Source organism: Echiichthys vipera (assembly GCF_963691815.1).
Source record: "Echiichthys vipera genome assembly, chromosome: 17".
NCBI lineage: Eukaryota > Metazoa > Chordata > Actinopteri > Perciformes > Trachinidae > Echiichthys > Echiichthys vipera.
The window spans coordinates 23,169,927-23,196,524 of NC_139842.1; the positions used below are offsets into that span (position 1 = coordinate 23,169,927).

The 26,598-nt window shown below is 44.1% G+C and overlaps 3 protein-coding genes across 7 annotated transcripts in view; all 3 read right to left on the reverse strand.

Moving 5' to 3' along the window:
- Window positions 1-812, reverse strand: part of smurf2 (SMAD specific E3 ubiquitin protein ligase 2) — a 60,572-nt gene extending 59,760 nt beyond the window's left edge. The window contains exon 1 of one of the 2 annotated variants that reach the window (XM_083932020.1): window positions 475-812. In XM_083932020.1, coding sequence (XP_083788146.1) covers window positions 475-526 — 52 coding nt within the window. In that variant the 5' untranslated portion in view covers window positions 527-812. The remainder of the gene's footprint in view (window positions 1-474) is intronic. The other variant, XM_083932019.1, reaches the window with a different exon arrangement.
- A 2,473-nt stretch (window positions 813-3,285) lies between these two features.
- kpna2 (karyopherin alpha 2 (RAG cohort 1, importin alpha 1)) lies at window positions 3,286-6,895 on the reverse strand. Its single transcript, XM_083930825.1, has 11 exons — window positions 6,884-6,895; window positions 6,536-6,647; window positions 6,291-6,431; window positions 5,809-5,897; window positions 5,429-5,697; window positions 5,234-5,328; window positions 4,815-5,078; window positions 4,220-4,453; window positions 3,895-4,077; window positions 3,627-3,776; window positions 3,286-3,531 (listed from the first exon to the last, which is right to left on the reverse strand). The coding sequence occupies exons 2-11, from the start codon at window positions 6,590-6,592 to the stop codon at window positions 3,442-3,444; spliced, it is 1,572 nt and encodes a 523-aa protein (XP_083786951.1). The 5' UTR covers window positions 6,593-6,647; window positions 6,884-6,895; the 3' UTR covers window positions 3,286-3,441.
- Window positions 6,896-7,669: 774 nt separating this feature from the next.
- bptf (bromodomain PHD finger transcription factor) overlaps window positions 7,670-26,598 on the reverse strand; it is a 33,571-nt gene continuing 14,642 nt past the window's right edge. For 2 of the 4 annotated variants that reach the window (XM_083930700.1, XM_083930697.1), the window contains 22 exons: window positions 25,827-25,962; window positions 25,443-25,730; window positions 23,505-25,332; window positions 22,623-22,747; window positions 22,024-22,152; window positions 21,724-21,874; window positions 20,669-20,792; window positions 20,290-20,542; window positions 18,755-18,922; window positions 18,246-18,379; window positions 18,039-18,144; window positions 17,759-17,937; window positions 16,555-17,590; window positions 14,940-16,450; window positions 14,254-14,336; window positions 13,912-14,137; window positions 13,282-13,805; window positions 13,017-13,193; window positions 12,643-12,835; window positions 11,478-11,562; window positions 11,197-11,383; window positions 7,670-8,509 (listed from right to left, as the gene is read on the reverse strand). In XM_083930700.1, the coding sequence (XP_083786826.1) occupies window positions 8,470-8,509; window positions 11,197-11,383; window positions 11,478-11,562; window positions 12,643-12,835; window positions 13,017-13,193; window positions 13,282-13,805; window positions 13,912-14,137; window positions 14,254-14,336; window positions 14,940-16,450; window positions 16,555-17,590; window positions 17,759-17,937; window positions 18,039-18,144; window positions 18,246-18,379; window positions 18,755-18,922; window positions 20,290-20,542; window positions 20,669-20,792; window positions 21,724-21,874; window positions 22,024-22,152; window positions 22,623-22,747; window positions 23,505-25,332; window positions 25,443-25,730; window positions 25,827-25,962 (7,683 nt within the window). In that variant the 3' untranslated portion in view covers window positions 7,670-8,469. Of the gene's footprint in view, window positions 9,416-11,196; window positions 11,384-11,477; window positions 11,563-12,642; window positions 12,836-13,016; window positions 13,194-13,281; window positions 13,806-13,911; window positions 14,138-14,253; window positions 14,337-14,939; window positions 16,451-16,554; window positions 17,591-17,758; window positions 17,938-18,038; window positions 18,145-18,245; window positions 18,380-18,754; window positions 18,923-20,289; window positions 20,543-20,668; window positions 20,793-21,723; window positions 21,875-22,023; window positions 22,153-22,622; window positions 22,748-23,504; window positions 25,333-25,442; window positions 25,731-25,826; window positions 25,963-26,598 lie in introns of all 4 variants that reach the window. The other 2 variants (XM_083930698.1, XM_083930699.1) reach the window with 2 other exon arrangements.

Genomic DNA, 26,598 nt, shown 5'->3' on the forward strand with positions numbered 1-26,598 from the left:
GTGTGTGTGTGAGAGAGCTGGCTCTCTTCCATTGCAGATACCTATAGGTGAAATAGACATGCGGGAATATCATCCCACATTCTGGTTCCATCAAGCGACAGCCCTCTCAATGCCAGAGCAGCACAGTATATAGCTTAGCTAGGATACCCCGGGACCCGTGTTATGGCTGGTCTAGTGGTTCCTGGCGACAATCACAGGGTGCAGACTATTTCCAAGAACAATATTATCCAAATTCAGACTTATCTACGGGTCCACCCGGGCAGTGTTCCAATATCAGCTAACTGTAAAAACAAATAATATTTAAAATGCATTTTAGCTGTTAAGGAAAGTATATAAATCACAGGGAAAAGAACCGGCGGTAAGCCAACTCCATGGCCCATGGGAACTATTCCCATCCAGCAAATACACGGAGCCTCCCTAGCTAGTGTGTATGTGTGGGAAGAGACTTGGGGATTTAAAAGCGTTGCTAGCTACCTGTTAGTCGCAGCTTCACTGGGCCATTCCGCCGGACTCCTTGGTTAGACATGTCCTCTTGGTTCCAGCCTTCACTGCACGTAATAAAAATGTATCGTTAACTGTAAAAAAAAATAATTACAAGGTTTATTAACCCCTCCGCCAGCTTTAGACAATAATGGAGTCAAGGCATTGTGGCCCGGATGTGAACTGAACTGCCATAGCGCTCGCTCACAAATGCGAAAAAAGGGGAAAAAAGGAAACCAGGAGTATACAGTGCTGCAAAGTGCATTTACTAAAAAAGACTCGTCCCTGGTGAGGTGTATAACGCAGCTGCTGTGGAGACGCGCTGTTCGCCTTCACATGTTAGGGAGCAGCCTCTGCCTCGGACCGGGTCCTCCTCTCCGCTCGTCGCGAGCTGAACTGTCGAGCCCTCCGCCGCGGATCCACTTCAGGAGCTGACCGCTGACGACAACACACTTTGGGGGAGTGAATCATTTCTCTAACATGTGGCACCTCACTGTAATTCACACACAAGTCCCAGTGTGTCCACGAGTTGGTGATGAGCTGTCCCGATTTTATTTCTTTTTTTTCTACCTAGTAAGTAAACACGGTTGCCTGCGTTTATGACCATTTATGACCTTTGACCATAGCTTTTGACAGGGGCGTAAACACAGTCTACAGATGTCTGGGCCCCTTTACACCACCTTTATTTCATCTGTCGCAGTTATGTTCTCTTAGTGTTAAGAAATTGAAGTAATATTATTGCAATATTTTTTTCACAGCAGGCAGGGCCAGAACCTGAATTATATAGTTTTTATCCATGTTAAAAAATAGTTTAAAATAAAAAGCTGTAGGTGATACATTACAGAAAGTTAAGCTTGAGAAATATATCAGAAAGTCTCTTAATGGCGAGTTAAATTATTGAATTATACAGTTCAGTTACAAGGAATCTACCAGGAATATGCAATTGAAAGGATGTGATTTTCAAATGTAGCGTGTTGCTGGGTCGTGTTGCATTGCAACATTGAGCCAGGTTAAAGGAGTAGTTTGACAGTTTCAGAAAAAAAAAACTAAGAATAAAGACTTGAAATGAGGTCCATACTAGAAAAAAAAAACAATATACGGCTGCTTCCATTTGTCAGCTTTAGCTCTTCAGATAACTTGTTTAGACAAATTCACCAATTCAAAGTGGCTCTAGTTTTTTTTTTGGGGGGGGGGATAATGGACATAGCAGGTGCGACTTCTCATGATTTATTGCGTGCCACTATACTTGCAGTTACTTACAGTTTTTCTCGATTGCTAAGACACATTTCTTGAAAGCTTCTCTCCTTTTCTCTAAACTTTGAACACAAACCCCAATTTTCAAGCTACATTCACAAAACCTCAGACTCTTCTTGCAAAACCAAACTTTCACCTCAAAACAGTTCAACCTGTGCCCAAAACTGAACTTTGTTGTCAAATCATGCCCCAAGTCATTCAAAATTAAAAACACTACTGAGCCGTCACTAAACACTACATAGAAAAATAGAAAACACAACGCTCAGGACATGAAGCTGAATGCATGTTGCAAAACAAAAAAACTTGCATTTAGCACTTTACACAAAGACAAAAAAACTGAAATCTTGTGCATTAACATGTAGCACTTGTAGAGTACAAAAAACAAAGATCTTTTGCATTTACAGTACACATATTATTTGTTCAAAACAAACAGAAACCGTATGCATTTGCCACTTGTGTACAGTTCGGCATTGTCCTCACGGACCATATCAACAATTAGGGGAGACCATACCTGTCCTCCCACCCTTATGTGACAGTCTTTCAATTCTACAAAAAGAGAACATGCAGTTACAAAAAATATACATGGAATACTACAGACAGTTAGACTAACCCTCCATTACAATACTACAGTACATTGGCACAGTGATGTACTGAAACATATATTTACTTACAGTATACTGTGGTACAGTATATACTGTAATATGTCATACAGTAATTTGCTCTCAACATTTACATACTTTACTATAATGTCAAAAAAGACGTGTTCTCTTCTCTAAATCTTCGGATTATGGTGGACACAGGGAATCTAGCGATGTTTGGTTGTACCCTTTGTCCGGCCCCCCTCATGCTCATGCCATGGACAGGAACATGGTCAATCACAGTAGCTCTGATTTCGTCAGATATTACTGTTCTTTGTCTTTGCTGACCACCTTGACCACCTCGACCTCCTCTCACACAAACTCTTCCTCTTAGATTTCTATCCATTGTAGTGCCTCACAAATCAGTGCTCTCTGAACTGGCTTTATATATTCCCTCACATCATTAGCCACAAGTGTGATCAATTTTGAGTTGTTGTGTTCAAGTAGTGACAACAGTGCTTTAATTGTTTGACTTTTGCCACCTGTGCTTACCATTATGCAGCACATGTGCATCACAATGAAAATGTGTTGGGAAGTTGTGTCTAAACAGGTGAAAAGTGCTCATGGTTTTGCCAAAAGAGTGATTGATTCAATCAGTGTGTTCAAGCAACAGAGAAATTGGTTCAGACAACAGGGTTTAGTGTTTTAGCAATTGAGAAAAACTGTAAAAGGCAAGTATGGTCAACAGACAAAGTAGAATTGAGCTGGGATGAGCATGCAAGGGTAACTCATTTATTGGCTCATCAAACAAAAAGGTAACTTTGTGAGGGAAGACAATTACTATTTCAAGATACAATGTAGCAATTGATAGGCTGCTATTGTACTGACTGTAAATGCACTATTACCGACACTCCTGTTTTCGGTTTTGTGAATATAAACAGCGCAAATACACTTGGAAAAACAGAACGACACATATTATCTGATAACTTTATTTACAATCACGGTTTGTCATTAAAACAGTATGTACAATACATACAAAAACATCAAAACTTCACAAGGACACAGACAAAGGACAAACAGTAGCAGTGAGTGGACAGTATAGTTGAGAGTAGAGGCATTAGAAATGTGTCTAGAAATTGAAAGTGCTCTGGTTTTCACTGATTTGGAAAGCATAACCGTCATCGGTTGCCTCTGGGACCACACTCTGCACCACCTCCTCCTTTAAAAATCAAGAAAAAAGACACAGTAAGACCACTTATGGGCAAAAGAGTTCATTTTAAAATTTTGGTTCAAACATCTGAAAAAGACACTTACCTCGTCAGAGAAGTATTTCTCGATCAGATTGAGAGACGCTTTGTAGATCATTTCATTCTCATGAGACTGCAGCGCCTCGATCTTGTCCAGTCCGCCGCATTCTTCAACCATTAGACTCAGTTTGTCTGACTCCCCAATTTTATCCCCGGCCTGGTAGGAAAACACAGAAGTATTTCACAGCCATCTTGTCACCCCAATGATAAATAAATTGGACTTATTACATGTGGGAAACTGATAACGCACATATTTTCCATGAAAATGCACTCACCATGAAGATATTTGTAATAGCATCCAAGATGACGAGGACAGTTTTGCTGTCCTTAGAGGAGAGCAGATCCAGAAGAGGTTCAAGCACATTAGCTTGAACAAGGTAAACCACCTGCTGAACAGTGCCCCCACTGGTGAAGTTTGTGACAGCCCACACAGTCTCCTTCTGAGTTTTGTAGTCACCCTGCAGAGAAAAGAGAGAAGTCAGACATGACATCAAAAGTTACACTAATAAATAAAGTAGGCATCGGTGTTTGAGAGTGGTCTACTGGTTAAAATTTAGTCTCAACAAGTGAAATAAAGCCAACCGAATAAAAATAACATACCCGCACAAGTGTTTCAACCATGTATGGAACGAGGCCTGCGTTGATGACCTCCTGGATTTGGGTGTCCTTCCCTGCTGTGATGTTAGACAGAGTCCATGCAGCCTCCTTCTGAATGTTGGCTTTTTTGTGGCGCAGCAGCTGGGGGAACGTGGCCAAGGCCCCTGAATCCAGCACCGCCTGAGTCTGCTCATCTGTACCAGTTACAATGTTGCCGATGGCACGCAGCGCTGGGGTCTGAGGAAGGGTAAAAGAGGTCAGTCTACAACCTGAGGAGGTGCCAACTAGGCCTGTATATTCTAAGACTGCTACAATACTCCTTTTTAACCAACTCTGTCACTGCAGGACAGGCATCTGCATGTACGGCAGTGACTGAGCCGCTTTCATAATGCACAAAAATAGATATTTGAATAGTTTGAACATGTTTTTTTAGACGATTATGCAAACATTTCTGGCCAATTTTGAGCCTAAATGTCTACGCATTGTACCAGAGTACATGAGCTATGCCCAGTTGCTACAAGTCTCAGCCTTCAACTGTCTGATGTACACAATAGAAAAATATATACTATAACACTACTACTAATAATATTATACGTACAATGACAGACAGCCCTTCAGAGCCAAGCAGCTTCACCAGGCGAGGAACCAAGCCAGTCTTGACTATCACATCAATGCGGTCATTTGAGCCATCGGTCAGGTATGAAACAGCCCAACATGCATCCGCCAACACCTCCTGGTCATTGTGGTTTAGTAGATGAACTAGAGCAGGTAAGATCTGTTGGATGGCAGTCATCGGGGGGGAGGGGTTCTTGTTGCGACAGAGGTTAGACACAGTCCATGTAACATTTCTCAGGTAGGCAGTCTGCAAATAAAGCAAGTACAAGGACAGGCATTAGTTTGATACCAAGCAGCACTTGGTTGAGTTGGAACGACCCCTAGTGGTCAGTGAGGAGAATAAATTTGACCATTTTAAGAAAATTGCTTTCTGATATTACATGATAAAAAGTGAATACTTACATTAATTACAGACAGGTCAGGGACTGCCAGCAGACTGAGCAGAGGCGCCACAGCTCCATGCTTGATGACCCTGTCTCTAAGAGCTGATCCATCACCTAAATGGCAAATAATAAATAAAAGTTATGATCTTTACTTCCCACCAAACAGCCATGACAAAATAGGGAGAGAGAGAAATAAACAATATCTAGACGTTACCAGCTATGTTTCCCAGGGCCCAGACTGCTTGCTCGCTGATGTGCTGGTGGGGGGATGTGACCAGGCCAATGAAGGCAGGAATGGCCCCACCCTCAACGACTGCAGCCGTCTGATCAGAGGTCCCAGAGGCGATGTTTGTCAGAGCCCATGAAGCCTCAAACTGGATTGGAGCGCAGTCTACCAGCCCCAGGAAGGCCACAAACTTGGGGATGAGGCCAGCGCTGATCATCTGGTTAATGGGAGGATTCTTGTCACGAGACAGGAGTTTCCTGCATTCAGGACAGTACAGTAAAAGTGAGTCGTCGGGGCAGTGATTTAGAACTTCGATTGTGTAGTAAAGCTTAAGTCACATAGATAAGAGATATTTCAGGAGTCGTTACCGTGCGGCCTGTGTAGCCTGGAGCTGGGAGTCAACATCACCGCTGGTCACTCCTGCGACAATCTCTTCCACTGTCCACTGTCTGAGGGCCTGACAAAGGTCACACCAAATGAGTATACACAGAAGGTTGGCTATACATCACAGGCAATATACTGATTAGTTTTAGGGATGTTTATTTTGTTGGAGACTGTCTGAAAAAACGTTGCTGTAGTAATTTGAGGGTGGGGCTGGTGGTGTTGCTCCTATTTTGACCGACCTAAAGTTGGACTGTCAATATTTACACAATATTTCACCCTAGAGCCGGATAAACTTCTTCTAACAAGTCCTCACCACATACAGCATTTTTTATACAATTATGGTGGTGACTCGTTGTGCAAGTGTTCATCCACTGGATCCATTTTAATTCGTGCAACAGCATATTGCACAATAGAGTAAAGACTTCCTGAATTGAAACAAGGGATTTCAATTTAAAAAAAGGCTTACTTGACAGTTTTGGCTTCTTTCCTGCAGAGGAGACGTGGGCTCGTCATCAAACGCGGCCACATTTCTTCTTTTGAACATCTGGTCATCTTTCTTCGCCTTGCGGAGCTCCACGTTCACCTCCACTCTCCTGCGTCGAAGTTCCTGCGTTTATTTCAAATTAAGTCAGACATTTTTTCCCCAATGCGACTCGACGAGAAGTGAAGCAGACATGATGTTTGACATGTTTCGAGTATTGCTTTACTCACGTTGGCATCTTTGCCTTTGTTCTTAAACTTGTTCAGACGTTCCACGTTCTCGGACATTTTTTCAAGTGACAGGTAGGCTCAGCAGTGAAAATGAAGTGTTGTTGTGTTGTTCCTGCACAGGAAGTGTAAAAAGTTAGCCGGGAATGAGTTACTTCGCTGCCTCGTGAGCCTGTCGCGAACGACCAAAATGTCAAGTTAAACAGACCGTGGGTGTGACACTAAAACAGACACTGACAGCTCGCTAAAGCTGGAAATATAGCAAGAACCACACTGAAAAACAGATTTTTTTTCCAAACAGAAATGACATTCCTGTAGATAAAGCAGCATGAGGAGCTGACACTCGCTTACCTGATTCTCGCGCAAAGGTTATGGTGCAGAAAGTGCCGCACAGACCTTTAAATTCCTGCAACTGAGCCTCCTGATTGGGCCGTTCGAGCGAAAGCATCCAGCCGCCTCCGCTCATTGGACCGTTTCAAAAAATCACAACGCACACAGGAAATGTCGTCACTACGTTATACCATCGCGATATATTCTTGCACATGAATGAGAATCTGTTAACTCTGACCCTGGGTCGGTTTTTCCGCCGTGTTCGTTTGTTTCGTCGGTGGAAATTTGCGAGGGACTAACTGTGCCCGGATCCGCGCATTTCCGTCCTAGTGTTAAGGATTTGAAAAAGCGTTTATGCACGAATTCCCGAGTAAATGTGAAGACACGTTGCTTTCATGGCCATTTAATAAATCTCCAATGTAATATTACACCTGTGTCTTTGTTAATATACTTTCTGAATATGGTTTATTTTTTTTTCAGCTCTCCACAGAACGGTTATTAAATACAGTTATTCTTGGATAGGGGAGTGTCATATTCTTAAATCAAGAACAATGTTCCCCATTTCAGACGGTTTAAAAATTGATTTATACAGTTTTTATGCATTCCTTAAGAGTGGTATAAAAACCCCAAAAGACTGCTACTGAACCAGAAGGAATCATAACCCCATTTAATGTTTTGTCACTTCTATGGCTGTTTCGGCTTTACATCATAATTCTTGAGCTGCTCTGTAAACGCAAACATTATACTAAACCATTTTACATAATAGTCAACAACTTCACCCGTCTGCCACAAACGCACACGGAAGAAATCAGTCTTTTCCATTTTATTAAGTTCCATATACATCAATAATTCTTCAGATGTAATACAAAAAAAAAAAAAAAAGAAAGATCATGTCAATATTTCTTTTTACAAACAGGGCAGGAACCTTCAAATACATCGTTTCAACCTTCTCGGTCAGTCACTACTGCAGAGCCATTCCTTTACAATAGCTTATTACTGTACTTTCAGTAGGTTATAGAAGTTTAACCAGGCACACTACTGATGTCCAGATATTTCGTACAAGTGTCTTTCATGCCACTTCAGACTAAACGACGAGTGGAAACGGGAGAAAAAACATTGTTCCGCAGATCCAATTTAGACACAAAGCTCTTGATACATTATGCTCAGTAAAATTCAGCCATTGTATGTCAGTATTCAAATTCTTATTTCTCATTGGACATGATGACCACAGGGATGGCCTGACGGGGTTTAACAAAACAAAGTAAGAAATAATAAAAAGACTGAGATCAAAAAATAAACATGGAAATATGAGAGCTCCTTAAGAGTCTTTTCTCCGAGGTAAACTTTCTTCTGAAACGCCTCAGGTGCTCACGCTCCACAGTACAGTCCCACTGATGAAGACGGGTCCAAAACGGTCCCTTTAGAGCCCCAACGGGCAGAAGGCAGCTCTGCCTGAACGGTTCTGTGAAAGCAGCAGTGCTGGATGCACCGACAGTCAGAGGAGCAGAGCCCAAACACGGGGTGAGGCAGGGTCTGTCACAGAGTTACAGTTCAGAAAAGCCATATTCTTGGCAAGTGCATTTTGTTTGAGCAATGTGCGATGCTTTCTAAGAGGCTGCCGAACACTGTAGCTTGTTGTTATGAGACCTACAAAATGAAGAGAGGGGAAAGTTGAGAGCCCTTCACATTTATTTCGTTTATTGTTGTGACATCTCGACAAGCAAGACACGGGAGGATGCAACGGGGGTTGGCAGAGGATCCTGCAGCCATGTTGGTGTGATTTACCAGGAATGCCTTTATTACTGAAGAAATCTTCCACAACTAACAAACTGAGGTTACTTTGTGAAGCGAGGAACAAGACACGCTCAAATTCCTCGCTCTGTAGTACATTTTAGTCTCACAAAATACTATCTAAAATGATCTGTTTCATAATTATTTAAAACATTCGAACACAGATATATCATCTTACAACCACTGTACATGATAAAAAGTATGTACATTCAAGACAACCACCTTAACAACCAGCTCAATCAAACTCAAAAGGGATGTAACATACAAAACTTCTCATAAATATCTCTATATAATAAAATATGCAGCTTTATATAATGTTTTTTTTTAATCTGGTCAGGTCAACACATGATCCAATTCAACTCAGATAGAAAATAAATACAAGTTAGGAACTAAAATGCATTTAAAATCCCACTGAAAACACTCCCGCTACTTTGATGGATAGGGCCAGATTTAGGAAAATGATGAGAAGAGAGCATGTCCCTCGCTTACATGATCGAACACACGTCAACAAGGCTGCCGTTCTGTGATTCAACTGAATATTATAATGGTTACCAAAAATGTCAAATCGGTGGCATTTACATGAAAGCACATTTGGTGTTTGTGTGTGCGTGCGTGCGTGTGTGTTTTTGTGTGATTTCTTTTTTTATTAACAGATTTGTTTGCCGTTCTGGGAACAGAACGTTTCCCCATGTCATAATTACTAGAGAACCCAGCATCCAGTCCAGACTCCAGCTAGACTGGCCCACTTAAGAATCTGACAATCTGTAAGACAGAAGAAAATGGGATGGCATAAATCAAAAGGGCATGCAGCAAAGGTGAACAGACACAAATGCAAGATGACACACGATACAGATGTAACAGCGCCAAGTTCTGTTAAAACCTCGGACATAATCAGGGTTCCGCTCTTCAGAAATCATTTCCAGGAGTTTTCCTTGAAAATGCAAATGTTGTATAATTTAGCAGCACATTTAAGCCTAGTTTTATTCCTCCCTTTTTAATGATGCAGAGTTCATTGTAGGTGGCAACTACAGCCACACGCTTGATCAACAGGAACACCTAAATGTTCAAGTTCAATTTCAAGTGTGACGGACATTTATTTAAAGCTCACATTTGTGCTGTGTGTAGTTTTCAGGGGCTCTATTCATTTTGGCATAACATCTTATTTTATTCATTATTTTCTTAAAGTGTAATTCCAACGTTAAATCATCTCATGGTCTTTTTCGGCACTGACATACATCAAATAAGCCATCGAGACAGGTTTTTTCGTGTATGAACTATTAGCGGAGAAATTACTGTAGAGTCGCTAACACTGATTAGCTCGGGGCAGTTAATTGAAGGCATTCAAACGTCTTTTTTAACCACTAATACAGCTCAAAATAACAGCAAACCTCTGCAGCAGCACGAGAAGACTCCCTACACACAAAACAAAGCACCAATGGGCTCCTTCCTTTGGGATTGACTTTGGTTATACACTTGAATGGACTTTACTATGAGAGGAGCTGGTACAGGGGCCAGTAGGTAAGTCTTAAAACACTCTTTTAATAAACTCTGGGTTCACTAACTACGTTGTTGGTGCTTTGTTTTATGTGTCGAGACTCTTATCATGCTACTGCAGAGACGTTTTAATGCCTTCACCGTACTGCCCGAGCTAATTAGCCACGTCTGACTGTAAGCAACTACCGTATTTATCCCATAATAGTTCATACACAACAAAAACTGTCTCGATGGCTTATTCGATGTATGCAAGTGCCGAGAAAGACCGTAGGATGATTTTACGCCGGAATTATGCTTTGAGGCACTAGATTGATGAGCAGGAAAAGTAAATGCAGAAGTTTACTTACAGAATTTTTATATGCATTATAGCAATGATGCTGCTCATAATAAAACTCAGAAAAACTATGACTATCTACAGCATTTCCACTGGGCTTCAGAGAATTTGGCTCCAGAAAAAAAAGTCTTTCTGTTCCGCAGAGTGACTGACACAGGAGCTGAAAAAATAAGGTATCGTTCCGACACTTTAGAGTGTCAGAGCGCTCCCTTATTGTGCAGCTGATCCTTCCAACAAGTCGAGTTTCAAACTAAATACACACCATGGTTTACGTAGGTGTTCTGAGTGAGGGGCTAAAATAACATTACATTTTTACAGGACAACATAGATTATTTCCAGGAATTTCCATAACTGGAAAACTAGTTTCTAACTTCCCGGTTTTTCGGCGACAGAGGGAACCCTGATAATGTCTTAACGTTTGTCAGCTCTGTTGGTTTTAGTACGGCAAGCAACAGTGACAGATTTAAGCCCACTCTGCTCTACAAGTAAAGCACATTCTTCTGCAAAATGACACTTTCTACACATGCTAGTGGGATAAACATAAGTAAAAAGGTGAATGATAGGCATAAATGCATAAATCAAGAAAAGACTGAGAGTGACAGCCGGTGTGGCCAGAGTCAAAGCTTTACAACAGGTAAACACAAGCATGGAAAAAGGAGAGAGAGACTTGGGGACCTTGAGAGTCTGCAGTAGTGGTGGGAGCATGTGGCCTTACCTGCTCCCTTTGAAACCTTTAAGCTTCTGTACAAAGAAGGCTTCAAGCACCTCAGCACACTGAAAGAAGGGCGTGTCGTTGGGGTTGTAGTAGCGACAGTTGTCGAAGATTTTGGTCACGTCGGCCACAAACTCTGTGAGCTTGTTGTAATGCCGCTTTTGCAAACGGGTTTCCATTGTGGAAAAGTCTACAAGGGACAGAGAAATTTGTTTTTTTATATTGAATGCACACGACACAATACCATGAAATAAACAGCATGGAGAGCCAGTCATCGTTCTTACCCATTGGCTCCTTGATAACACGATAGTAATCAGGTGCGTCGTGGGGATCCACTGGTTCAAGGAAAGGCCATGCCATTTTGTGAGACTGTTGAAAGAACAAGAGATGATTACAGAACACATTTGTACACACTTGGTTGTGAGAAACTGATGGCCTGATACCTGGATGCTGAAAAAGCTTTTGACAGTTTTTGTTACATATTTATGGCTTTGGCACTGTCATGAGGCACATCACATGCCGTGTGCGTTAAGAGCCAATGAAGCTGTACGGAGGGATCAAACTTGTCAGATGTAACTTCTGATGTGTCCCAACCTTTCCCTTTCAATATCACGCGAGTTATCTGGCTATAAAGTAAACCGCGGTAAGAGTTGAAGAGATTCCCTTGAATCAGTTCACATGAAATCTCTTATCGCCTTTAAAACAATAAGAGAAGAACTTAAAACACTGCCTGTCTCATAGATCATTATGGGGCTGAGGGCAGAAAATGTAAAAACTACCGTGAACATCTTTGTCAATTTCTGCCATAGCCACCTGCCCGTTTCCACCAATGGTTTTAAAAGGTCAAAAGTATATGTGGTGGGAATAAAAAAAATCAAAAAGGTATGGGTGTCCCAGATAGGTTCCACTACGAGTTTATAATATCCACTGTCTTGGGCATACACAGCACAGGGTAATGTGAGGTTTATATTATAGTTGAAGCTGCAACTTGCTATTATTTTCATTATGGGTTATTCTGTTGAGTATTTTCTTGATTAATCGATTAGTTGTTTGGTCTACAAAACGCCTGATAATGGCGAGAGAAAGAAAAGCCAAAGATGATGTTCTCAAATGTCTTGGTGATCCACAATTCAAAAGATATTCAGTTTACTGTCAGAGGTGGAAAGAAACCAGAAAATATTACATTTGAGAAGCGTACATCTGAGAATTTGGACATTTATTTGAAAAAAATAAAATTGTCAACCGAATGAATGGACTAATCAATGCAGCTCTACTGATAGCGCTTATATTACTATTGTAACTTTCTTTGAATTGGATCATTTTCATACATTAACGGCTTCTTATTTTCTCGCCTTCTTTGAAAGCACTTTTTAATTTTGTTTTTACTTTATATTTAAGGTTAATAATATTATATAAATAAATATATCCGGACAAACCCAGGATCCATACCTGTAACGAGCGTAATATTCTTTTCAACCCCTCATAGTCTTTGTCGGTGAGCGGCGTGAGGACCGTCATAGCATCTTCTGTTGACTGACACTGCGGGCAGACATACAGGTCTATGTGATTGGCCTCGCTCTGCAGGATGCCGACGCAGCGCCCGTGGTACCAGTTCTGACAGCGGTCGCAGCCTATGTAAAATCTGCGGGTAGAAAATGGGATAAGCCCTGGTTAGTTCACAAAAGCATGCACATCCAGACGAACGGGTATAGGACAGAGGAACAATGTCTGCACCGCCTTTGTGCTTTGTGGAGAATTATGGACACCAAAGGTTCTACATGCAAGAAGATGACAACGGTTATGTCATTAATGAGGAGCCATACTGTGATTCGTCATATGGAGTCCGGCAGATGCAGTACAACTCCTCATTGCTTCCTGCCTCCTGACCACGTTTACAGTCATTGCACACAAAGTCCTCCAGCTTCTTGGCCTCTTTCTCTGTGATGCCGACACACGCGCCATGGAACCAGTTGGAGCACAGGTCACACCCTATGTAAAACCTGAGGGAAAAATCAGTTTTGACTCACTTAAATCGACATCACAACATCACGTGTCATTGCAGTAGTATGTAGTAATGTAATCACTCACTTTGACTCGTCGTAGGCTGTTTTGCAGATACAGTACAATTTGGTGTCCTTCTTGTGGTCCTTTGAGGTAGAAGAGAGCTTCTTCTTCTTCTTGTGTTTTGACGCACTGGGATCTCTGTCCTTGTCTCTGTCTCGGTCCCTGTCCCGGTCTCTGTCCCTGTCTTTGTCCTTGTCTCTGTCCCGATGTCTGTCGCGCTCACGGTCTCTGTCTTTCTCTCGATCCACATCTCTGTCTTTATCTCTGTCTTTACATCGGTCTCGCTCCTTATCCCGGTCCCGCTTCTTCTCGTGGTGCTTGTCCCTCTCTTTGTTTCTGTCTTTATCGCGCTCCTCTTCCCTCTTGCGCTTATGGGATGAGGAAGGGGAGGTGGCTGTGTGGGTGCTGTGGGAGGAATGTGTAGAGTGAGAGGGATGGGAGGAGTGGGAAGAGGCTGCCTTGACAGTTGCTGCAGCAGCCTGGACAATAGCAGCTCTGGCTTTGTCCTGTTCTTTCTGTAGCCTGGCTATGTCCCGCCTCAGCTCCTCCTGACAAGGAGACAAGACATGTAATGGAACGTTTAGTACCTCCTCTTTATTTCACACCCGACAAAGAATGATTCCTGGATATCTTATGCTCTACACATAACCTCACCTGTACTTGCAGCTGCAGTTCCTTGTCCAGGAGGGCTCTCTTCTTCAGGATCTCAGCCTTCAGCTGTTCCTTGTGCTTGTACAGCAGTGCAGTCAGCTTGGTGGCATTCTGTTTGGAGCGTTTCTGCTCCACCACCTCCTCCTTCTTTCTCTTCTTAGCTGCCTGCTTCTCGTCCTTCTCAATCTTGTCAAGGATGAATTTCATCACCTGGTTGCACACAATCATTCTGAAAACAGAGGACAGCAAATCCAGTAAACTTTTAAAACAGGATACATGAACAAGAGGGAGGTGAAATGCAGTGAATGTCATGAAAATACACAGGAAAATAACTATGGCCCAAACCTCTGGTTCTCCTCTCGCTCAGCTGCAGCCAGGGTCTTCCTCTGTTTCAGCTGTTCTGCTGAAGCACTCTGCTTCACGACAACCTGTCAACAAAACATTTTGTCAATACTAAGTTTCTAATGTTAAAGTCCCCCTCCACACAAGAATATGTTTTCTTCTATTCTCCTGCAGTTGTGTGTGTGAGCTTCACTGTGCAGGATAATGCTTAGGTTGAAACCAAAAGGCTGTTTTCACATCTATCTGCTGAAAGTGGAAAGTTTCTTTGTGCTTATTGAAAATCTGATTTTAAAAGGGGATGGGCCTATGAGTAAGATTTGTGACATCACAACTAGTTTGGAAGTCAGTCTTATACAAGTGTGATGTGAAAACCGGAAGCTGGCAGCTCACATACATTTTTTTAAAAGATTATTTTTCAAGGCGTTTATTTCCTTTTTATTAGAGCAGCTGAAGATAGAGTGAGAGGCCACCTCAAGATTCTGGGATGCTTAAGGTAGAAGAAGAAGGTGACTTTTTAGGTATGTTAATGTGGAATTTATACTTTTTTTGCAGAAAAAATATCAGACACATTATTTTCAAAGGCGAGTATTTGTATACATGTATTAAAACATGTCTGGGGGGGGGTTTAGTTTCTAGATACTGAAACAAATGATGTTGAATCATTGTGAATTGTTCTTTTTGAGTCCCACCTGTTTTTGAATGCCGTCCCCAGGGATAACTGCCTGCAGGTTCTGCTCTTTCTGTTCCCTTTTAGCCTCATTGTGTTTCTTCTTCTTTGGTTTTTGTTGTTGTTGCTGCTGCTGCTGCTTCTGCTGTTGTTGTTGTTGCTGTTGTTGTTGTTGTTGTTGTTGTTGCTGCTGCTGTTGTTGCTGCTGCTGCTGTTGATGTTGCTGCTGCTGTTGATGTTGCTGCTGCTGTTGATGTTGCTGCTGCTGCTGCATCCTTTGCAGCTGCTCCTGGACGCTCGCTGGTGCCTGTATGGTCACCATGTTCTGGATCTGGTGGGCCTGAATCTGCCCCCCTGTCTGCTGGATCTGGATAGGCAGCTGCAGTTTGATCTGCTGGGGAACTGTGCCACCCTGCTGCTGTGCCTGTGCCTGGATCTGGGCTTGGATCTGGGCAGCAACATGGGGTGGTAAAGCTGAGAGCAGCTGGACAGGCTGTTGGAGGCCGGGAACGGTGATAAGCTGATGCCTGATTGGAGACTGGACCTGAAGCTGAGGCTGCGCTTGAGTTTGGTTCTGAGGCTGGAACTGGACTTGAAGCTTGGCTTGGACTTGGGGTTGGGCTTGGACCTGAATCTGTTGCTGGACCTGGGTCTGCTGCGGTGACTGGACTTGAAACTGGGGCTGGGTCTGGACTTGAGTTTGAACCTGGGGTTGTTGCAGGGCCTGTTGTGGGTGAACCTGGCTCTGTTGCTGGAACTGGACCTGAACCTGGGGATGGAGTTGGGTTTGGATCTGGGGCTGTAGCTGAGTTTGAGCCTGAGACTGAACCTGGGGTGGAGACTGGACCTGGGGCTGTCGGTGAGCCTGGGGTTGGGTCTGAAGCTGTGTTTGAAATGAAGCCTGTACCTGGGGATGGTACTGAGGCTGGACCCTTGATTGGAGCTGGGGCTGGACCTGGGGCAAGGTTTGGTTTTGGGACTGAAACTGCACCTGAGGTTGACTTTGAGTGAGGGGCTGTATTTGGACTTGGGGTGGTTGCTGAGTTTGTGGTTGAAACTGAACTCGGACCTGGGGGTGGCTTTGGGCTTGTGCTTGGGCCTGAATGTGTGGCATTTGGACTTGGCCAAAGGGCTGGACCTGAATCTGGGCACGGATTTGGGCTTGACGCTGAGGCTGAAGTTGAGTATGGGTTTGAGGCTGGAGCTGAGGTGCAGTAGGCCTGACAGTAGTAACAACAGAAGAGACTGGTAATCCCATATGAACCTGCACCGCTGAAACTGGGATTTGAGACACCTGCTGCATGGATACAACGGTAGGGTGCTGGACTTGTCCTTGAGCTTGAGGAGAAAGAGATGCTTGAGGCAGAGGGGAAACGGGTGAATGCATGGAGACTGATGCAGAGGTGGGAACAGTGGCCAGGGCAGGTGTCTGAGCAGGGGGTGCAGCCTGCTGAGCCGGCTGAACTGGAGTCTGAGCTTGAGGTGAAGCTGGAGTCCAAACTTGGGGCTGAGCTGCCCTCTGCTCTATTAGAGCTACAACAGGACAGAGAAGCAATGCATTAAAGAGAGTAAACCGTCAAATATGAACAAAATGACTAAAACACAATGTTGTTGATGAGTGTTTGTGGGTTCTTTACCTGGCACTGAAGGTGTTGTAGAGGTGGCTGTGACTGGTGTGACAACGGCATTCGCTAGGGCAGCATGAAGAGGAACAGGAGCTGTGGCCTGGATTTGAGTAAGAGCTTTGGCTGGGGACGGGACAGCAATTTGGGTGGACACAACAGCTATGACAGGAGCAGAGACAGGAGCAAGGGCAGGGGTTGGAAATTGGACAGGTGAGGGAAGAGAGGCAGATGCAGGCATTTGGGCAGAGTTAGTGGCGGCTGCTGTAGCAGTAACTTGGGCAGCAGCCTTGAACGTGACAGGGGCTAAAGCTGGAGCAGGGCTGAAGGCATGTGTCTGGAGCTGTGCTTGAGGGGCAACTGGTCCTGGGACAGGTAGCGACACAGCAGTTTGGGTTTGCGTAGGGAGTGAGCCTGGGGTAAGGGTGGAGACTTGGGTTTGCACCATCACTGGGACTTGGTTTTGAGCAGGGGTTGAGGCCGAGGTGAAGACTTGTGTCTGAGACATAACTGTACCTGCATTTTGTGCTGGGGAAGGCACAGATCTTGCCACTTGGGGAAGTGCGGGAACAGAGGCTGGTGTGGAGGATAAAACATGTGTCGAGGCCTGGGCTGCAACGTGTGGCAGGGCAGGCAAAGGAGTGGAGATCTGATATTGTGCAGGGACCGATAAGGGGGTAGTGGCTGCAATCTGGGTTTGCACAGGGACTGTGGGGGCCAAACTAGGCATTTGTGTTGGGGCAGGTACAGGGGCAGTCATTCGGGTTTGGGCTAGGGCTGAGGGGGTGGTCTGGACTTGTGCAGGGGCTCTGGCTTGGGCTGGAGTTGACATTTGGGTTTGAGGGGTCTGAATGGGTGCTGTAGTTGAAGCTAATGAGGATGCGGGCATGGGAGTGAAGAGGAAGCGCTGGACCTGGCCATTGGGCATGGCTGCCTGCATTAACTGCTGACCGGGAACAGGGATGACTGTTACACCCTGTGGGATGATTTGCAGCTGGCCCTGGGTCTGGCCCTGACCCTGGATCACCACTGTGAGACCTGGGTTACCGCCCTGCAGAGTTGGAGACAAAGGGAATCTTGCCTTCAGGGAACACTGATATATTTCACTCTTTATACACCACCATTAGTTATGATCTACTTTACAAGGGCAAATTAACACCAAAAGGCTTTCACTAAAGGATGAAAACGTGTAAAGACAATAGGAAAAATGTGCTCTCACCTGAGCACCCTGTGTCAACTGCATGAGCTGTGCCATAGTGAGTTTAACTTGACCCTGCTGTGGTCTGGGGGTAGCTACGGGTGCAGGTCCAGGTGCAGCACCTGCTGCTCTCTGAGCTGTAGTCGTCTGCACAGGTGTAGGACCAAGACCTGGTTTACCAAGTACCTGCTGAGGCTGGCCTGGAGTGGATGAGGAGGGTGTAAAGAATGTTATTTGTACAGCATGAGCCAAGAAGGCTGAAGATACACATTTGCAAAAAGATATGATCAGTTAGACAGACCACTTTGTTGAGCCAACGCTGGACTTCTGATCATTGCTGTGCCCACAGAGGCAGGTGACTGGCTCATAGACGTGCCAGGCTGCGTTTGGCCTCCTGCTGCGACGACCTGGAACACAAAGCCAAAAGGTGAAATCATCAACCATTGTGCTTAATATTTTCCCTAGCTTCAAGTAAAAATCCTCAAGGACAGGGTGAAAGACAAAAGACCTGCTGTTGGGTAGTCGAGGAGCTGGTGGCTCTGAGGTTGATGTTGCCCGTCGTAGGATGCAGTGTGCTGTATGTCCTAAGGTTTGCAGGAGGCCCAGAGGGGAAGATGCCCAAGACTTTCTGCTGGACTACACCTGATGATAAGAACACTTAGGTAAGGAAAGAAGCAAATACCCACTGGGTGCATGCAGTGATACAGGTCAAGGATGTACAGAAGCAGCGAGGCATGCACTGTGTGTGGGGAAGATCTCCAACGCAATTGAAAAAGCTTCAGGTTATGGGATAACTGTAGGTTATACACAAGTCGAAGAAAAGCTCAGACAAAATACTCCTATCTAACGTTTGGCCACATCCATCCAATGTAAAAATGTTTTAAATAAAAGTACAAAAGTAACACCGGTTGCATCATTCATGCTCAGTGCCAATAGCCTGCCACAAGACAATCTTCCATCCATTTTGGCAAGTGTAAGCACAAACCAGCGGAAATGGATGACGCTCGTGTTCCCTACCTCCTTGAGCGGTTGGCATGTTGAGTGTGACAATCTTGCTGTTAGCGGGGAGCGGGAGTTTGGTGGCGAGGACCTGGCCAGCAACAGTCACTGTGCTGCCAGCGATCTGGAAGGTTTGCTCTGAGGTGGCGATGCAGCTAGCCACGGTGGCCACCGAGCCAATGGAGGCTGCAAGACACACCATGCCACCTGCAGTCACGCATACCCACAAGGGCCACCACGACAGCCAGTCTACGGCTGTGGTGTCCACTGGCAGGTTTGAGTGACAAAGAGGCTGATTTTGGTTTGTTTGAGATCATTGCTTTGCCGGGTTTTGACTTTTTATTTATTTTTCAGTAACTATTACAATGAACAAAACAACATCAATGACAAAAATATATATAAAAAGGGGGGCACTCAGCTCTCTTTAAAACCTTTGATCCATTCTTTTCAGACCAGCTGAGACCACAACCAATCTTTTTCTCCTGCTTTAGACCTTAGATATTAAGTACATCTCCTCTACAATGTCCAGCCAATGTCCTGGTTTTGAGGGGTCAAATTCCAACCAGCTCCTTGTGGCGTTTTTAAGGGGGTATCAATCCCAGGTCCACAATGCTTGGGAATCTTGTGGCATACAGTAAATAGAGTCTAAGTTCTGAACTAACTTGTGTTTTATCCTTTTCTCCTCTTGACTGGATTACTCAGGTTATTCACACTTAAGGTAGCTATTCTCAAGTTAGGTGACCCCGCATACATTAATATTAATAATAATAAATGAGCTAGTAGCCCCCAAAAACTATGAAGCACAAAAGTGAACAAACCCCCAAACGAGGAAGACGAGGAGGTTAACTGGGACCATGGGTGGATGGAGGGTGAAGCCTCTCATTAGGAGATGGCCCAGTGATAAAGGAGCTGTACTTGAAATGATGGGAAAAAAGGCTAGGATAGCCTCCATGAACAGGTGTAGTTGCAGCAGGACTGGCTACCAAAACAGAGGAACTCACACCAAATACTTGTTTGCTGCTATATCAATGCTCTCAATGTTTAGTACAGCTACTTTAAGGATGGCTGATGAGTCAAAAAGAAGTGACTTTGTCATCCCATGTATCCCATATCAAAATTAACTTCACTACAAGGCCAAAATGCAAAGCTTTCAGAGTCATTTTGCTTTCCCATGTGTTTAAATTGTGAGGATACACAGACTCTCCTGTATCCCTTTAGGATAAAGGACTCAAAATTGAAAATCCAGTTTTAACAGGATTGAAAGTGGACACCACGAGCCACAATGATATTACGGCAAGTCAATCACATTTACTAATGTGGAACACTGACACACAAAAAACAGTTGTGGAAAGTCATGCCAATGATTGACTTCTTACAAACTAATATGGCTGTCAAATATTTAAAAACAAAACCGGGAACACCAAAGAAAAGTATCGTGACAAAGTGGTTTGTCTGCCTGCCTCTGACAGAACATGATGGATGAGAGGGAGCACAACACTACACCACTCTATGTAGGATATCAGATGCTATCAAGATCATTCAAATGATCTTACCTGAGCCGTTGTTGGTCTGACCTTGCTTGACCCAGGAAGCAAAAGACTGATGGAAGTTTTTGTCTTGCTGGAAGGGAGCAGGAGAGCCCAGTTTGGAGGCCAGGACCAACTTAGTGCCAGATGTCATCTCGCCTGTCTTCTGGCCAATGGACACTGGGGTGCTCAGACTGCTGGCAGTATTGGGAGTGCTGGCCGAGGTGGTGGTGGTGGTTGTTGTGGCAGGTGTACCTGGTCTCGGCTGCTCCAGACGCTTCTGTGAAAAAAACATTTTTAGGCATATAGAGTTTGTTGAAAAAGGGGCTTGTTCAGGGCTGGGTGAGTTTGAGTGTGTGTGTGTGTGTGTGTGTGTGTGTGTGTGTGTGTTGTACAGTGCTCCCACCTGCTGGGCAGCCAGTCTGGCCTGTTTCAGCTGATTCTCCAAATGGGCCTTGACATCCTCTGCTGTCTTCAGACTGCTACCAGTCTTGGAGGAATCAATTCCCTGTGACTTCTCCCTCTCCAGTCTGGAATAGGAAGTGACAGATATGGTCAGGTAAATCTGTGCTTTACCAGAATAATTCAGGCTACATTCACACTACTATGTTACATTTAAAAACCTTTTAAAATTATATTTATGTTATGGAAAAAAAATACTTTTTCTCTTTATGTCCAAGTGGCTCATGTGTGTAAAGACATTACAGACAGATTTTGTGATCGCTTTGAATTAAGGACCCTGTAATGTGGTTTTATTGTGATTATTTAGTGTCTCACGTGACATATTTCCACTGCTCTTGTACGTTCTTCCGTTTTCTTAATTACAGAGACGTTTGGAAACGCTGCTGAGCCCGTTTTGGTTTGAAAACTCGGAGGTTATGTTTTAGTTTAGACAGAAATGGAGAACTGATGATGATGTCTGTCCAAGCCCATCCAGTCAGTCTTATCAGTGAGACAGGCTGACAGACCACATGTGATTTAATCCTTCTTGTGTGGTTGTCTTTGCCATGACTTCCCCCAGTGATGGATAATGCTCTAGTATGTCGCCGTATTTGCTTTCCAACAACTCTCAATCTGTGTTTCTGCCTTTGTTTCCTCCGTATACTCGTGTTACTTTCAGTAACAGTTCCACCTCGTCGAAGCAAAGAAATCTCAGCCCTTTCTTTGCACCAACATTGTTCTTCCTCCAAAGAACTTGTTGCATTTCTAAAGACTATACATCCAGGATTTTCAACTGCAGAGCAACATTTGACAACCTGCTTCATGACTTTATTGTTCATGTGATTAGCATTATCAGGTGTGTTAATATGGATGGCGATTTCTAAAGCTCAAACAAATGTGTGGACGGAGATTGTTTTTTTTTCTGTTATAGAATAATAAGGCAGTGGTGTGGATCTAGCCTCATAGTTTCCCAAAACAATCCTATTTGAGGCCAGATGAGGTTTCCTGTGTCTTTCTTACTTTTCTGCAAAGGCCCTGATCTCCCACAGCTCCAGGTCCTCTTCAGGCACCCATGTCTCCACTGCTATAGGCCCAGTCAGCTTGGCTGGCTCATGCTTCTTGGGCCTCAGGGCGCTTGAGCGCAGGCCTTTCCTCTGTGGAGTTGGTGTTTCTACTCGTGGAAACAGAGAATCAAACCATATGTTATCGACACTTATAAAATGCTGACAAAAGTCTTTCAGCAATCTTAGTCCTTCGTCATGTGCAATTTTTGCTCCTTTTTTTTCAAATCCTCCATTGTTTCTGATGTTCAGCCTTTACCTTTGGGGGCGTCTCTGTTTCCAAGGGGACAGATGATCTTCCTGATGCAGTATTCTGAGCGGATGCCGTAAGGCCCCACGTCTCTTCGTTTTATGATCTCCGTTGTGATGATGTCTGTGTCCGTAGTTTCTATGGCGAGATTAAAACACATCAGCACAATTGTTAAAGCTATGGTCTACGATTTGGAATATTGCTAATTATTATTAACATCGTTAATACGACGATTATGGTCCTGTTGTCCGATACACACAATATGAATAGCAAAAAGAAACAAAAAAACCTGTTCAGCCTATCAGCCGTAGGTCTGCATAGAAATTGACCAAAGAGAGCAAAACGATCCGAGGCTTGGGCCCTCCATCCAATCTTCTCATCTATCATCATCTATCCTTATCTCACCTGCTCCGCGTCATCCCGCCTCGTCCCCTCCCACTCCCTCTCTCTCTCTGTAAACTCGCAATCATTACTAGTCACATTAATACATACACTCATCCAAGAATTTGAACGAGGACACACCACAGTTTTGTTTTCAGAAACAGAAGAGATAACATCAGTAGAAAGAGGTGTACGAGTGAAGATGCCAGTGTACAGCATGCTCTCACCTTTGCGTGTAGTCCCTACAGCAGCAGAGGGCTTAACCGCCATGTCGTCCCACCTCAGGCAGGCCCACAGCAGCCGCAGCATCAGGCTGACCCCAGCCAGCGACCTCACAGTCTGGAGACGGTACCTGAATGGGACACGGTCATGAAAAATATGAGCTACTTATTCCAGCAACAGGAATTATGTTTACAAACACACTTTAATTTACTGCATTAAAATTTTTATATCTTGGTAACATAAAATTGGCTCACAAAAAAAATCAAACATCGTTCTGCTCAAGATTTGCAACCAGTTAAAAGTGTAATTTGAGAACTATGACTAGATAAATATTACACTATTAATTCAAATATGACAATAGTCCGAGTCCAATTAGCCTTTTGTGATTAAGACGTGGGAAATGCTGATATTATTCAGAGCAATTAATCTTTTGTTTATTTTACTACAGTTTGCGACCGTTTATGGCTTACGCTTAGCTCTGTGTGTTGCTATGGTTGTACACATATCAACAAGGCTGGGATAGAGATGCATGCGAAAGAAAAGGCCACGTTTCTGGTTGAAAGAAGAAACACAGCAGCGTTTAAACATTATTAAAGACATGGATGTTGGATACACCCAAACATTGGGCTTTTCAAGGAGGTGGTTGAAGGAACGAGGGGAGGCTGTGTTTGCACGGTCAAACAAGACCCACACTGATGGAAGACTGACCAAAAAACAAATAAATCAACATTTCATGGCTGCATGTAAACAGGAGTATTATTAAATTTTAATGTTCATTAGCAATGTGAACGGCTTAGTAGGCATAATGTCTTTTTCGGAATACGGGGGGAAAAAAATGAATTTTTCATGCATGTAAACGTTATCAGCGTGATCAACGTGTTACCGACCTCCACGTGATCCCAAAAGTGGGTCGAGGTGAAGGGTAGGGCCATATATCCAGGGCGGGCTTGGCGTTGTAGTTGAAGATGGGCACCTCTCTAATGCCCGCTCTCCTCGCCATTCTCTTCAGGTCATCGTTGGGCAGGATGAAGATGCTCTTCTTGCTGCTCTTGGTGACAAACTTGCGATAAGATGGCAGGGCTGTCCCCGAGCGCGCCTTCTTGAATTTGGAAAACCTGAGCAGGCTGACGCGGTCTTTGGTGGAATACTCTTTGCTAATTGTCATGCAGCTGGTTGAAGTACCCATCTTGGTGCCGGTGACTGAAAGTTTAGTCTTCTGAGGGACAACGGCCCTGGAGCTGGTCTGGGTGGTCGTGGGAGGAACAGAGGAGACTGTGCTACTTCCCGCTTGAGATGTCACATCAGACGTACTGGACAGGGCAGCTGTCGGGACACGTTGAGTGTCGGTGGTGGCGGCATTAGTGGTGATGGAGGTCTTCAAACCTTCCCTAATACTGTTATTATTGGTACTATTACTATTCTGGCAAGAAGGGCTTGAGGATGGAAGCTCGGCAGGTACTGTCCCCTCACCGTCCATAGCCACATCCGTAGCGACAGAGTCTCCTTTCTCTGTAACATGGTTCTCTAATTTTGGAACTTTCAGGGGAGGTTGGTGACATATGTCGGAAACATCATTTTGCGAGAGGTTTCCATTCATCAGAGACTTGACGGGCTCTTTCTGGTGCTCTAGAATATCACCTTGGACTTGACTGTCTGGGTCTGCAGATTTCCCATTCACCTGCACCGCGCTGCTCTTGCTTTGGTCTTCCTCCATGTTCTGTCCACTGCCTTGCTCCATTTCCTCATACCCACGTTTCTTAGCATTCTCTCCCACTCGAGCCACTTCTGTCTTTTGTGTTTTTTCGTTGCTTTCTATTGCATCTGATATGCAATTTTTTTTTATGTTGGGCTCAGTGCTTGACAGGAGTCCTCCATTCACTTCTTTGTGAGCTAAGGTCTCCCCACAGTTCCCTTGCACAGCATTTACCTCAGTCTGTTTGCTGTGGTTGGCTTCTGTGGTTTCTGATTTGACATCCATGTCTGCCTTTATCACCGTCTGCTCCTTCCCAAAGTCAAGCTTTTTAACTACGTGGTCTTTCACTTGAAGGTCCTCCTGTGTCTCTTCTTTTACAGAGGGTGTCACCGCAGGCTGCTGCTTGCCTACTGTGGACGCTTCAGTCTTAACTGCAGAGATATGCTTTGTGGCAGCCGTTTTGGACAGCTGTGTTGCCTGTCTCATACGCTCTAGCCTCTGCTTCTCCTCCAGGGTGAACTGTTTTACCCGCCGCTCCAAAAGCCCATCCAGTTTGGAGGGCTTTACCTTCTTCTTATAAGCTGTCCGCAGCTGGAATCCCTCGCTGACATTCACAACATCATAGTAGAGCTTTGATGTGGTTGTCTCCTCCTTGAGTTGGTCAGTTTTCTGGACTGGCTCTTCACTCACAGGCTGCACTGGCTCTTCCTTCAATGGTTGAACTGGCTCTTCACTCACAGGCTGCACTGGCTTTTCACTCACAGGTCGGACTGGCTCTTCACACACAGGTCGAACTGGCTCTTCACACACAGGTCGAACTGGCTCTTCACTCACAGGCTGCACTGGCTCTTCACTGACAGGTCGAACTGGCTCTTCACTCACAGGCTGCACTGGCTCTTCCCTCAAAGGCTGAACTGGCTCTTCACTCACAGGCTGCTCTGGTTCTTTACCCCCAGGCTGCACTGGCTCTTTACACACAGGCTGCACAGAAGGTGAGGGAGAGCCTTTGTTTTCAGCATTATCTATATAAAAAAGAGACACAGAGGTCAGTGAATGATGAATACATATATCATTCCACAAATAGCATCAAGGGAAATCCAAAAGATAGAGAGGAAATTTAACAAACATTTACCCTTTTCGTCACTTGAACCAGTAGTTTCTGAGCAGTGGCCAACCTCCATTTTTTCATCTTCTTTTTTCTCTTCAACAATCTTTCCCTGCTCCTCCTCCATGGGTTTTTCTTCCTCTCTGGAGGTCTGAGGTTTGCGGTCCTTTTCGGATGAGGTCCTCTCAGATGACGCAGTGATGGGAGCTTGTTCACTGTCCTCCCCAGATGTGTTCTGAGAACTCTGATCCTTTGTTTCCATGAGCTTTTTCTGCTTATTCATGCAAGCTGCTGCCTTTTCCTTCTTCCTTTTAGCTACGAAGACAGCAAAAAAAAAGCAGAATAATATGAGAAAGAAAGTGCCATCAGCAAGATAATAAATGAAGGAAAAAATACCACTTAAGCCCTTACCCTCCAGTTCTATGCGGTAGTTTACGTTTGTGTTCCCTGGTAGCTTTGGGACAAACCGCGGCACATGAGTCTTACTGACCCAGCTCCAGCCACCATACCCTGTCACTCTATACTCCTCCCCCTTCTGCTTCCACACCTGGATAGAAAAACATGACATAAACAAAAGTGAGGAAGATAACGAAGCTTTAAAAGAAGCTTCCAGACAACATTAATACATATTCAAACTGAGAAACAATATCAACTGTAAAGCCGCCTTTAAGTCAAAATAAATCCATGTGACAACATCAAGATATTACTGATCAGTACTACTTGTACCCCAGGACGCACTATTGCAAATGTCAAGGGGTACAGCTCAACACAGTTTGTGAAAACTAAATTTCAACAGAGAGGTCTAAACAGTTAGCTCGGAATAATGGATAACAATTGAAACAGTTCGCTAAAAGTAAGATAAATCGCTGAAATTGTAAGCTCGAGGAAAATGTTACCTAAAAGTAGTGATTAAATAGTTGAAAGAGCTATCTTAAAGTAATGGATAACCCTCTGAAATTGTTAGTTTAAAATAGCAATTCAATAGTTAAAACAGCTAGCTCTGGGTAACAGATACAACGCAGAAATTGTTAGCTAAAAGTAACAGCTAAACAGTTGAAATTGTTGGCTTTGCTTAAAGTAATGGCGAGTTAATCGAACAGGGTCGTGAAGGTCGTGAAGCACTGCTCTAGATCAATATGTATTATGTAAAAACTCTGGATGACAGATGAAAACAGCCGCTGTT

What these genes read in the sequence shown, in the direction of transcription:
- kpna2 (XM_083930825.1), bottom strand. Translation starts at nt 6,592, where the DNA reads ATGTCCGAGAACGTGGAACGTCTGAACAAGTTTAAGAACAAAGGCAAA. An exon ending in GGCCCTGGGAAACATAGCTG is followed by an intron (nt 5,329 to 5,428) that starts GTAACGTCTAGA and finishes TTTGCCATTTAG; the next exon opens with GTGATGGATCAGCTCTTAGA. An exon ending in CTGACCTGTCTGTAATTAAT is followed by an intron (nt 5,079 to 5,233) that starts GTAAGTATTCAC and finishes CTTTATTTGCAG; the next exon opens with ACTGCCTACCTGAGAAATGT.